Source organism: Haliotis cracherodii, unplaced genomic scaffold (genome assembly GCF_022045235.1).
Source record: "Haliotis cracherodii isolate W230 unplaced genomic scaffold, xgHalCrac1.p SCAF_5, whole genome shotgun sequence".
NCBI lineage: Eukaryota > Metazoa > Mollusca > Gastropoda > Lepetellida > Haliotidae > Haliotis > Haliotis cracherodii.
The window spans coordinates 28036434-28050036 of record NW_027266308.1 but is presented as its reverse complement, the minus strand read 5'-3'; the positions used below and the strand labels follow the sequence as shown (position 1 = coordinate 28050036).

At 39.0% G+C, this 13603-nt stretch overlaps 1 protein-coding gene across 8 annotated transcripts in view; it reads right to left on the bottom strand.

The window, feature by feature from the left end:
- Positions 1 to 7104: 7104 nt before the first annotated feature.
- Positions 7105 to 13603, bottom strand: part of LOC139444358 (protein numb-like) — a 100908-nt gene continuing 94409 nt past the window's right edge. For all 8 annotated transcript variants that reach the window (XM_071225308.1, XM_071225307.1, XM_071225309.1 and 5 more), the window contains 2 exons: positions 13232 to 13465; positions 7105 to 12155 (listed from right to left, as the gene is read on the bottom strand). In XM_071225308.1, the coding sequence (XP_071081409.1) occupies positions 11569 to 12155; positions 13232 to 13465 (821 nt within the window). In that variant the 3' untranslated portion in view covers positions 7105 to 11568. The remainder of the gene's footprint in view (positions 12156 to 13231; positions 13466 to 13603) is intronic.

Here is a 13603-nt window from a genome sequence, read left to right as displayed (position 1 = left end):
GCGACCGGGGTAACGCAAACAGGCCTACCTAAAACAATTCCCCATATATTATAAATATTTCAGATGCAATTTAAAGCACATCGGAACATGTGGAATACTGGTAATACAGTATGATTGAACAAATTTAACTGTGTCTTGGGTATATGTTTAGATGCAAGACATATGTAAAATCACAAATTATTTCTGAGGGATTCTTTGACGAAGAACTTGAAATCATACGTGCATTCTGATTGGTTTGTTGTATTTACAAGCATAACATTCATTGATAGGGGGACGAGTCTTCTTGCAGGTTACAGAAAGGGGCGAGTGGTGATGATTGATATTCCAGCTTGTGTTCATCATTGCCATGGTTACAGTGCTAATTGCCAGGCATCTGTTCCAGCCCAGGATTTCATCACATCCTGCTCATTTTGCTGTTTCAGTAATATTAAGTGTGTATGGGTGCTCCAACTCAGTCTACAGTGTTCTCTCCCCTTTGCTATGTCAGGATACGTTGAACATTAATGTCTACTACCAGGTCACTTTTGGCTTTCTCCCCATGTTAGTATGAAACATACCGTAATATGACTTAAATCCGAAGTGTCCTCAAATCCTGAGCTTCTTGAGCAGTGTACTATGAACCTGTACCATGGTACATTACGACCCTGTACCATGGTACATTACGACCCTGTACTTCACTGCCTGTCACAATGGAATGCACCCTGGAATTACAATGTCTCGTGTGAAACGACCATTTCGGCAAATAAACACTTTCACTTCATCCTTCCTTATCCATAACTACTAAGTAGATTTGGAGCAATTATTACCTTATAGCAACAACTTTTTTGTCAATTGCTTTGATTTTCAATACTGTATGTCATTCTTTACCATGCCATTAAACGAAGCATCATTAGAGACTGAAAGCTGTTGAGTTTGAAGAGAGGGTACATCTGACCCAGTTTGAGGTGCTAGGTTCTGAGAGAGCATGGTACATAGTAATGTGCCTTTATGTACCTTTGGTACGTATCAGTTGTACCCTTGTCAAGAACGACACTATCAGTGGAAGTTGGTACATAGTGATGTGCCTTTATGTACCTTTGGTACGTATCAGTTGTACCCTTGTCAAGAACGACACTATCTGTGGAAGTTGGTACATAGTGATGTGCCTTTATGTACCTTTGGTACGTATCAGTTGTACCCTTGTCAAGAACGACACTATCTGTGGAAGTTGGTACATAGTGATGTGCCTTTATGTACCTTTGGTACGTATCAGTTGTACCCTTGTCAAGAACGACACTATCAGTGGAAGTTGGTACATAGTGATGTGCCTTTATGTACCTTTGGTACGTATCAGTTGTACCCTTGTCAAGAACGACACTATCTGTGGAAGTTGGTACATAGTGATGTGCCTTTATGTACCTTTGGTACGTATCAGTTGTACGCTTGTCAAGAACGACACTATCAGTTGAAGTTGGTACATAGTGATGTGCCTTTATGTACCTTTGGTACGTATCAGTTGTACCCTTGTCAAGAACGACACTATCAGTGGAATTTGGTACGTAGTGATGTGTATTTATGTACCATTGGTACATATCAATTGTACCCTTGTCAAGAACAACCCTATCAGGGGAAGTTGGATGAATCTCTTCCTTACACTTTAGACATTTCAATATTATCATGATTATTATGAACCATTTTACAATAAATACTATTTGATTATATGATATCTAAAACTACTTTAGTGATAATTGCTTCCATTTATTAATATCGGAAAAAAACATCAATTTTGCTGATATCTCAAAATTGAATTAGTGGTATTATTAATTATTGGTATCATAAAATAGATCGTTAACAGCACCTCATGTAATATTCCTTATATCAACATCTGGTGATTGTGCAAATGATTGATTAAGTTTGTCGTGTGAACACCCACCTAGTTACCTCCCTTGATGTCTGTCTCCTCATTGTGCTTTTACCATTGTTTGGTGTATGTCCAAGAAGTTATTTTGATACCCTTTTGACAGTGTAGTGAATGGGAAACTGTCTGATAATGTACATTGTATCATGTGATGTTTGTGTCCATGCCATGTGTTTCATATGCTGTCACTAACGTGATTGACAGCTGCCTTCTGATACAATTTTGCCAATGTGTTTTACAGAAATCAAATCAACCATTTTCACAGATTTTTTCAATATGTTTTTTGCAGTCCAATTATATACAACCCATGTTCTTATATTTATAATCTGATATCAATGTCAATATTTTATCTTATTGTACATTTATCTATTGCTCGCTGTATCATACACAAGTATGCACGCACGCACGCACGCACATACACACACACACGTGTCTATTTGTACTAGTCTAGACTAAAGCCGATTTTATAGTGCTAGCCACATACCCGCATGCACATCGCTATATAAGTGCAATAAAACCCTGTTTCGCCTCACTTCAGATACTTTTTTTTGACTTTTTTATTGTTACAGTATTGATAATATATCAAGGGAGTTAACTCTACCAGACATATCAGTGCTAAGAAGCAGTGGATGAAATAAAATAAATTGCCAGGCTGCCATCAGGACACACAGACTTTAGAAGCTGCAGGCCCTGACTAAACTCTTCAGGCCCTCATATAAAATACTGCAGCTTACTGTGACAAATAAATTTAAATTTACTGCAGGCCATAAGGACCTATACAACGTTTAAACTACGGCCCTACACGAAATCTACATGCCACAGGCCTACAGGCAGGCACTTATTTCAAACACTGCCTAGTGGTGTTAGTTTTTGTTTTACCGTATACCTAGTTTGTTGTATGCAATGTTTATTGAGGACAATATCGTCACGCTTATTTTAATCCACCTTTCTCTCCATTTTATACAAATAGTCAAATCTTTCATGTTTATTGTTGTTCGGTGTTGGAAATCATATTTTTATGTAATCAAGAATTTGCTACGTTGTCAGAGAATTGTTTTTATTAAAAAAGGCATATGTATGCATGACCATAATGTGGTAATTTTCAAAGGATCAATGCTGTTGCTGTCAATTAAGATTTGACAGGAAGATCTACATGTATATATTGACATTTGCTCACTGTGTATTCAGACATCGTTGCAGCTAGTCTTGATATTTAGGAAATCGGATATTTTCGTTTCATTCTAAGGTCTTTTTGTTCAACATATCATGTGTAGAAAATGATTTTGATGCATGTATTTATAAGTATCTACAAATATAAACGTCATCTCGATATATAAGAATTACTGAAATTCCAATCAACACCCTCACTTGAATGTGTTCTCATAGTGTATTTGTACCTTGATGACAGTTGAAATCGGTTACACAGAGCTCATGATTGTCATGTGGTTTCCATGCTGATGTGTAGTTGTTACAACATTAGTGAATACTGGTTAGGGCTGGGACGAGTCTAAATTTACTACCCTGGTACCCACCCCCCTATTACCCGACCGTACCCAGGTACCGTCTGTAGGTGTCAAGATAGAGCTACAAAATGTCTGATTGGGAAATGTTTGACCGTACTCCAGTCCAAATAAATTATAATCCGATCTGGTCATGCATACACTGAAGTTATCATTATACAAACATATAAACTCAGAAGGAATGTGTGAATAGTCAGAAAGAAATTTGTCACATATAGTGTAACTAACCATAGAGTTCTGAATAATATTTGTCATTAAACAATATCATCACGTGACTAACCACAGGTTCGGGTAGTCCTGTGGGTACCCAGGTCCTACTCAGTACCCACCTGAGTACCCGAGTTACCGTCCCAGCCCTAATACTGGTGTTTATGTTGTTGAAGTATTCCAATACTGAACTAGGTACGTCATGTGCATGTATGCTCCATTTCTCACAGCTGTCAAAGCACTACAACTGTCTTAAGTCAGTGTTAAATGATGGGCATGACGATCGTCTTACCATGCTCACTGCTAAAATTGTTTTATGCAATGGGACCCTCTCTCAGGTCCTCTGTATTGGTCTTTGTCAGTGAAATACAAGCCACTTCGACAAAGCCATAACATCAGTTATAACTATAACAACATGAATTGGGAAATATTTAATTCCAATTTTAGACACTTTACTGACATTTGCTGCAGACATGAGGCCGAATATCGGCCTTGAGGCAGGTCTGGATAAGTCCCCATAAACCCAGTCCAACTCACTCGGGTTTGATGAACACATGTGGACCTTTGCAAGATCATACAGTTGTGACTGACGTCACGTATGTACATTTGTGTCAGCTGTACGCTTTGATAGCTTTTGTGAAACAGGCCTCATATCTTGAATCTGAGATGTAGTTTTGATGCCTAAGATAGCGAATGTAGACAACAGTTCAGTTTGACAAAACTTTGCAACCTCCATAGATGCTATATTATTGTTCTGATGTTATATAATATTCTGCTAACAAGGGACTGGTTTCTACAGTCTATGGCTTCACTGATCTGATTTAACAGATTGCAAAATAAGTTGTTTTCAAAGGGCAATACACTTGCGTCAGTAGATAAAGACGATCAATACAAGGTACCAATTATACCTTGAGTTAATCCACCAAGTGCACACTGATTACGTTTCTAAATGTGTTTACCTAATAGCATTCCAAAATCCACTATTTTATTAAGAATTTTGAAGTGTCTGTGATATAAGTGCTCATGTTAGGTTGTCAGTTGAAGTTAAAGATCACCTGTTTCTTTCATAATAAACTGGGTGTTCTTTAATTTTGAATGAGTACCGGTAGTTTATATCATTGTTGATCACAACAGATGTATCGTGCCAAAGTGCCTTCATGTTGTTTGTACATCTTGTTTCCCAATAAATATTTCTCATATCTGTCCTGTGTTGTATGCTTCTTCGTGGCAGGCTCCTTGGTTGGACAAAGGACGATCTTGTTGGGAACATCCATATTGGATTGACAAGGTCTCACTGTATGTAGGTGTCACTTATAATGAGGAATGATTGTGAAGTGGCATGTGTGGAGTAACAAGGTCTCACTGTATGTAGGTGTCACTTATGCCTAGAGGAATCATTGTGAAGTGGCATGAGTGGATTAACAAGGTCTCTCTGTATGTAGGTGTCACTTATACCTAGAGGAATCATTGTGAAGTGGCATGTGTGGATTAACAAGGTCTCTCTGTATGTAGGTGTCACTTATACCTAGAGGAATCATTGTGAAGTGGCATGTGTGGATTAACAAGGTCTCTCTGTATGTAGGTGTCACTTATACCTAGAGGAATCATTGTGAAGTGGCATGTGTGGATTAACAAGGTCTCTCTGTATTTGGTGTCACTTATGCCTAGAGGAATCATTGTGAAGTTGCATGTTGTAAACAAATTCAGAGAAGTGACATATTACATGCAAAAATTATGCTTGCTTCTTTCCAGGCAAAATACCCTACACACAGAAGAGTGAACTTGAACTCGAAGAACTCAAATTCTATCACCCAGTTGATCCTCTCTGTGACCTTGACCTGACCACCTGAGGTGATTTAAAGAAAGCCCAAGTTATTATTTATTCTTAAATTAAGTTGAGTTAACTTACAGATACAGCTAATTTTATAACCTTTGATCATCTTGAAACTTTGTGTCACAATGTATCCTTGAAGAATATTTCACATGCTAACCCAACCAAATCCAGAGTGAGAACCTGGCTTTGACTTGAACTTTCACTCCTTCCGTCATGCAAACAATCAGTTTGACCTTGGATAATGTTAGAAAACTTTCAAAAGCCTATGAATGACAATTATACTCTGCAAAAAAAAGAAATGCTAAATTAGTTTATAATAAATACCGTATTTGACGTAATAAGCGCCCAGGGCGCTCTCAAAATTAGAAACAGGGGGCTCTTTTTAGAATATTCATTTTTTTTTTAAGAAAAAAAAAAGTTAAAAAATAAATTTTGTTGTTTATGCTAACAGCCTGCAATGTTTACATACAACAGATATATTTTTCCAGAATTTAATTGCCCATAATTAAGGGTGCATATTTTACACGAGTGTGTATTATACGCAAATAAATAAGTCTTTTGTACATTGATCAATCGAAAGGGGTGCTAATTGGGATTGTTCACTAGCCAATATAGGAAATATCACCGTGGGCGCTTATTAGAGCGGGGCGCTTATTATGTCGAATACGGTACTGACAGTGTTCCCAACATCCATACAAAAATAATACCAAAAATGAATTGGTCATTTCTGCATGGATTGGGATTTATTTGTGTTGAAAGAATGAGGTACTGCAGAAACTTGGTGAAAAGATCGAAAAAGTGCAAAAAATAAAACGTGAGAGCCTTGGGCTGAAACACACCGACATGCATATGCAACATCCCTAGTTGGGCTAGAAAAACGTTGAGTTTTCATTGCATGCCATCACAATCTTACAGCAAGTGAAAAGCGAAATCATGCCATGAGTGACGGAAGCCCAACGCAACAACGCCATCAGAAAGGAGAATAATCTGCAGCTGCTACAAGGTTCCAAGCACCGTTACAGGAAACACTGAAAACAAAGGACCTTTCCAGATCCAGTCGACCACGTACCATTACTAGAGCACAGGACAGATTCATACGGCTACGTCACTTACAGTCACCTCGACAACTATGGCAATACAAGGATTGCGCAAGATAGCAGCCCAGACAGTTGAACTGTTTACCTGCTGAAGGTATTCATTCTTGATGACCAGTTCGAGGTGTCATTTTGATGGACCTGACAACTGCGACGTCAATGGTGTCAAGGTCACAACTGCGATGGAGACAAGTTTGGTTAGTGAAGAGTCACAGAAGTAGAGAGATTTGATGGTGGTAGTGCATAGGATTACAGAGCATGACCCACTGGGTGGCTTTTTAGAAGCTGAAAACTGATGATGATGATGATGATGATGATAATAATAATAATCCCATTTACAGTTTGCCAAATTCTATTCACGAAGTGAATGCTAATATCTCTACATTAGTATTGCCCCGATCTTTTGGATCACTAAAACTTCATTCTCAGCTCCCTGGGGAGTACACAAGCCAAGCTGCCATATCAGACTGGCAAGCATTTTACAAATTGGTCCTCATAATGCTAATTAGAAGTATGGTTCTTGCAAATAATAGTCAAGTAAAACAACAGGGGTTAACTGTAATCATGTTTATTTTATTCCGGGAGCTTACATTATACACGGTGACGTGACAACTGGTGTATGACGGCACTAACACCAGGAGCCACATGTGGTAGACATGTTTCCTCGTCCTATAAACATGTCTTGTACACTGCAGTGACACGACCTTCAGGAATTAAAAATGTTGGTTAAAATAAGATAATAAATGAGATATCAGCTTTTTCTCCACTGAATAAGGACTTAAAATTTTCTAAGACAAGAACAATGAGGTTAACAAGTCACATAAAAAAATGACATTCTATTACAACCAAATCCAGCCATGACCTCCAGTTAAATTCAACTGAGCGTCACCTGATTGTTGATATTTACACATCTGAGATATTGAGGTAAAGCTATTGTCATCATAAATGGATGATAACAAATTCACCATGAAATTTTTCAACTGAATACACAGCACAATAAGACAGAAATGTCAGAATTAGGACACAGAGCACAGTTTGAAATAGTTGACCAAAGTTGTCTCCCTTTGTTATCACATCAGGATGTTTCACAATATCACATTTCATGAATATTATAATACATGGTTTTATTGAGAAGAAACAGAATCCTGTTCTACTAAGCGGGTAATATGACAGATATATACCGCAGACACAACCCAGGAGAACGACGTGATGATATGTTCCCGTACACAACACCTACATGGATAGACGTTCGGTCACTAACGAAGCAAGCAAGATGGCAGCTTCAAGGGCAGTCAGTGCATTCACCACAAGGTGGTTTCCAACCAATCAAAATTCATATGAGTTGCCAATTTTAAATTCATAGGATTCATGAGGAAACTTTTGAATATTGTAGCACACAGTTTACTTTCTTGTCTAGGACGCATATTTCATCACTGTTTTTTTTCTGTGTAACTTCCTTGTTCAATTTGAATGAAATAAAGAAACAATCTGAAGCAGTCTGAGCAGCAATGCTGAAAAAGGATTGATATTCTCCAGAAAAACTGGTTCATACCATACCATAAATCATTGTCACTGGCTAGTAATTGTTAACATTGTTGGACTAAGTAACCATAAGCAAAGCAATATTAGCGCTAAGTCCCACAACCTGCCTTCTCACAATCCGAATGTGATGTTACTAAATCAAAAGGTTGTCATAAAAGAGAAGATAAGTTAATACTTACTGGTTGATACACTGAACAAAAAAAGTTTGTGATCTCAATATTTTGGGGGATCTTTTTTGTTGTGAAGACTGAGCATACAATTTCATCAAAATATCCCCCATAATATTCATGATCTTTTTTCTTCAGTATATTTAATCTAATATTATGATGAAGTGAATTGAAATACTACTTGTCGAAAACTGATCATACATGTGAGAAGAAAGTTCTTGGGGAAAGAGCTTACAAACAATCTATTACACATTTGGACGGTTGAAAACAGACCGTTCCACTGTAATTAACATGATCTCATATCAACCTTGACATCTCACACTGAATAAATATGTAATATTTGCAATAAACTATATATTTACATTAAAATTATATAAACTTGTGTCAATGTCATAACGGCCTGCTCTATTTCATGATGTAACATCCGGTATATGAAAGGCCCCCTGTATTGTCTGTCAATATTGAGCAATTAGTGTTTATTTCACACCAAGAAACAAGCAAAATGTGACAGGAAAATCACACTAGTCACAACGACTTTCCAGAACAGTTTGACCTATAGTTTGGGGTATTATTGAGGAAATGTTCATCTAGGCTAAACAGAGAAAACTATCAATGTCTGACTAGCTTTTTACCAGACATTGATGAGTCTAAAAATTTAATGTTCTGGCTTAGGGTTGGCTGAAGGCTATTTCTGTAAATATATTGATGTATTTTCTCCAAGAAAATAATCCCAAGAACAGCAATACTGACTGCATCAAATACTAAGGAGAGAGAGGAGATGAAAAGAAAACCTGAGGCATCAAAAAGGGGTAGCTATGGTCACCGCATTAATTTGGTTTAACCAACTTCAGAGATCTAACTGGTCAGAACATACAGTGTAAAGACAGACACAGATTGGTACACTGTGGGATAAAGATGTCTTCATCACCAAATCAGGTAATCCGACTTAGATACTATTTTCCCAACATAATATTCCAATATGACAATTTCAGAAAAGTCAAATAATGTCAAAAACTAAACAAGAAGGCCGCTGATTGAAATTGGATCAAGGTCAAACCGATTCTTCAGAAACAGGCTAAAATGTCTGTTGGTTATACTCATATAAAATCTGAAAAATGTGTTTCTGTAATAAAATTTAAATAAACATTTAAAATATAGCACTACTACAGTGTAAATGTTCAGTGTGGTACACAGATGTCACTTGTACCCAGCACTCTTGACATAATCTCAAGCATCAGGTGACACCTTAATTACAGGTGTGGCACCACCTTGCTTACAGGTGTGACATTACCAGTGTCTAGTCTCATGTCTATTTATAAGGCAGAGAAACTCATTCAGCTATTGCTCAAAGGTCTGAGTATATTCATATTTACAAACATGACAAGTCAGTTTGGGCAACTGTAATAAATTCTAGTTCTAAAATTTCATCTGTTATAAATGTATAAAACATAATAGTGCATTCAATCAAGGAAATTAAGTAGACAGTTTGGAAGGATAGAGATCAAAATAAAAATGCTCATGTATTATGAAGTAAGTCATATCAATGGATGAGGAAATTTGATTGTGCATTTCAAGTTCTTAATTTTAAAACTACTTAACATGATAAGATAACAAATACACACGGTGTAGATTGATACACAACAATATGTACATGCTGACACTTCCATTACAAAGGCGCGAAACCAGCCACAGAAAATGTTACAGGCTGTTCAAAATAGGAATTTAATATTTTCTATTTGTTTTTACTTCTGAAACCCCAATTGTCCATTTAAAACATGTGCAAATCAGGACATAAGGAGTGATCAATTCAAAATTCGGTTTCTGATAAATATATATTTAAAAAATCGTGTTTATGAAAAGTACTAAAATCACAAGCTGTAATTTGTAAAAGATTTGCTACCCATAAAAAGTATTTGAAGATAAGGTTAAGTTATCTATTAAGATTGTCTTTCCTGTTATTATAAAATGGACAGCAAGATTACTTTAAAATATTAATTACAATAAACAATACAAACGAATTGCAACATGGTAAAAGTGAGCTAATTCCAGTTAAAATGAAACACTTCTTGTCTCCATGAGAAGCACGGTACAGAAGTAAGGAAGTGCTACAAGGCTGCTGGGAAATGGTGACACGACATCATAGAGGGCGCTGTGCATGATCAGAAGAAGATGCGTTCACAAGGTCGTCCAATACAGTTCATGGTCCAACAGAGGAGAGATGTGGGTCAGTCCTTGTAGGCGGACTCATTCCCAAACTAGTCTGAATGGAATAAACTGAAACAGGCTGTTTCAAAGTCATAGTTTTAACACAGTCCAGATATACTTCATGAACAGGTTTCAGATCATGGGAAAAACTTCACATTCACCCTGAACACAACCCTGGCTTGAATGACAGCTCTCATGGTGATGGGATATTTTCAGACACTAGAGTCTGGGCATGTTACAGCAGATATTGATCCTAGGGTACATCAATCTATGTATCGGGTACATAACAATTCATACAGGGCCCAAACTTGATGCAAGTCAACAACACAAAATTGTTCCACAATCAGTAGCTTTTATCAGAGCATACAAGTTAATCGTTTACCCTGCACACGTAACAGTACCAAGCACTGGATAGTTAAAGCTCACACATGGTACATCGTTATACCACACATTCCATAATGATTGGTAATACACCGTTATACCACACCTGCCCTAACAACTGGCATGGATGCCGTTATACCACACCTGCCATAATGACTGGTATGTACGCCGTTATACCACACCTGCCATAATGACTGGTATGTATGTGTGATAATCACAGAAATATACTGTTATACCCCCTGCCATTATCACTGGTATATGCTCTTATACCACACCTGGGATAATGACACATCAGCGGACATGGACGTGGACTTGGTCTGACAAAAAAACTGAGAGATGTGCTCCAGCGATTGGTTCTATACAAGACTGAACAACAACCTGATGAATAACTGAGAAACCTGGCTGGCACAGCAGGAGATGTGAGTGATGTGTCGACAATGGTATGTAGGTCTGGCTGCAGCAGCTCCTTGTGAAACACTAAACTGTACACACTGTGCAACTGGTAAGTGTTATTCCACAGAGACGCTATGTGTTACGATGCTCATGATATCCAACGCCTGTCTGTATACATCTTCACTGTAATGAATCATTATACAACTTTTCTCAGATAGCCAGTATCTGATGATATATCCAGCCATGGAAAATAGCATCCTTCACAAATCTCTTTTAAAAATAGGACTTTGCCAATATCTATCACTTTGTCATATAAAAGAAATCACTTCTATAACTGTACTTCAAACTGTTTCACAGTCTTTGACCCGAATGGATTACTGCCAGATTTATTGGCAGCCTTTGCTGCCCAGGCAACATCGAAAGGATCCACCCCTGGCCCGGCTTGACGTGTCGGGCTGGCGACACTGCTACTCGAAGAACTTTCAGACACACTCCAGTGACTACTGCCTGATACGTTTCCATTCTGCTGGAAACTTCTTTGATGAGCCATTTCTAACAATGTAGGTTTAGTCTTCTGCCAGCCCGTGTTAGAGAGTTCTCCTGTATCTATGGAATGACTCCTTGTGTGCTGGAAGGGTGTTGGTCGTGGCCGTGCCATCGGGGGCTGGTCAGGAGGTGCCTTAGGGTAGGGTTCTCCGGAGAAAGGCACACCGTTGACAGCAGACGACGTTGGGGAGGTGGTGAAAGCAGTCTGGGGGGCAGAGGCGAAGGGGTTGGTTGATCCCATTGGGGAGGTGGCTCCTTTGTTTGGCCAGTCCTCGCTGGGGACACGCTGAGGTGCAGGAGGGGTGGCGGCAGTTGTGGCAGGGTTTGCCCACGGGTTGGTGGTGGGCTGGGGCACATTGGATCCATAACCTGCAACAGTCATGAACATTGTGAACAACATCACACACGTCATATAAACTTTACAAGTGTTATCCCCTACCTGCCAGTACAGTGTTCTGTTACAAGAGTTATACCCTACCTGCCAGTACAGTGTTCTGTTAGGCTACAGGTGTTATCACCTACTTGCCAGTACAGTGTTCGGTTAGGCTACAGGTGTTATCCCCTACCTGCCAGTACAGTGTTCTGTTACAAGAGTTATCCCCTACCTGCCAGTACAGTGTTCTGTTACAAGTGTTATCACCTACCTGCCAGTACAGTGTTCTGTTACAAGAGTTATCCCCTACCTGCCAGTAGTGTTCTGTTACAAGTGTTATCGCCTACCTGCCAGTAGTGTTCTGTTACAAGTGTTATCACCTACCTGCCAGTACAGTGTTCTGTTACAATTATCACCTACCTGCCAGTAGTGTTCTGTTACAAGTGTTATACCCTACCTGCCAGTACAGTGTTCTGTTACAAGTGTTATCACCTACCTGCCAGTACAGTGTTCTGTTACAAGTGTTATCACCTACCTGCCAGTAGTGTTCTGTTACAAGTGTTATACCCTACCTGCCAGTACAGTGTTCTGTTACAAGTGTTATCGCCTACCTGCCAGTACAGTGTTCTGTTACAAGAGTTATCACCTACCTGCCAGTACAGTGTTCTGTTACAAGTGTTATCACCTACCTGCCAGTACAGTGTTCTGTTTCAAGTGTTATCATCTACCTGCCAGTAGTGTTCTGTTACAAGTGTTATCCCCTACCTGCCAGTACAGTGTTCTGTTACAAGTGTTATCACCTACCTGCCAGTAGTGTTCTGTTACAAGTGTTATACCCTACCTGCCAGTACAGTGTTCTGTTACAAGTGTTATAACCTAACTGCCAGTACAGTGTTCTGTAAACATGTTCTACTCTACCTGCCAGTACAGTGTTCTGTTACAAGTGTTATAACCTAACTGCCAGTACAGTGTTCTGTTAACATGTTCTACTCTACCTGCCAGTACAGTGTTCTGTTACAAGTGTTATAACCTAACTGCCAGTACAGTGTTCTGTTAACATGTTCTACTCTACCTGCTGGCGTAGTGTTCTGTCTCACAAGAGTTGGCTGAGTGGGGCTGGAGTACTGATGGAATGGTGGGACCGAGTTCTGGTGTGGGAGACCCATCCCTGGTCGAGTTGGGGCGTTGGCGAAGGGCTCGTCCGAGGACAGTGTAGACAGCCCCTGTGTGAGCTGCTGACACATCTTGGTGATGGAGTCCTCCTGCTCATGGGTGGGAGACATCTCCTGTATAGCACCTCCTACTGCTGCAGGACAAACACCAGCAGTTAAAACCACATTAGTCAGGGTTGTTATAAAGGCTATACACTACCAGGTGGCATAGTGTTCTAACAAAGGTCAATCCCTACCTGACAGTATAGTGCTCTGTTAGGGTTTAATAAGTT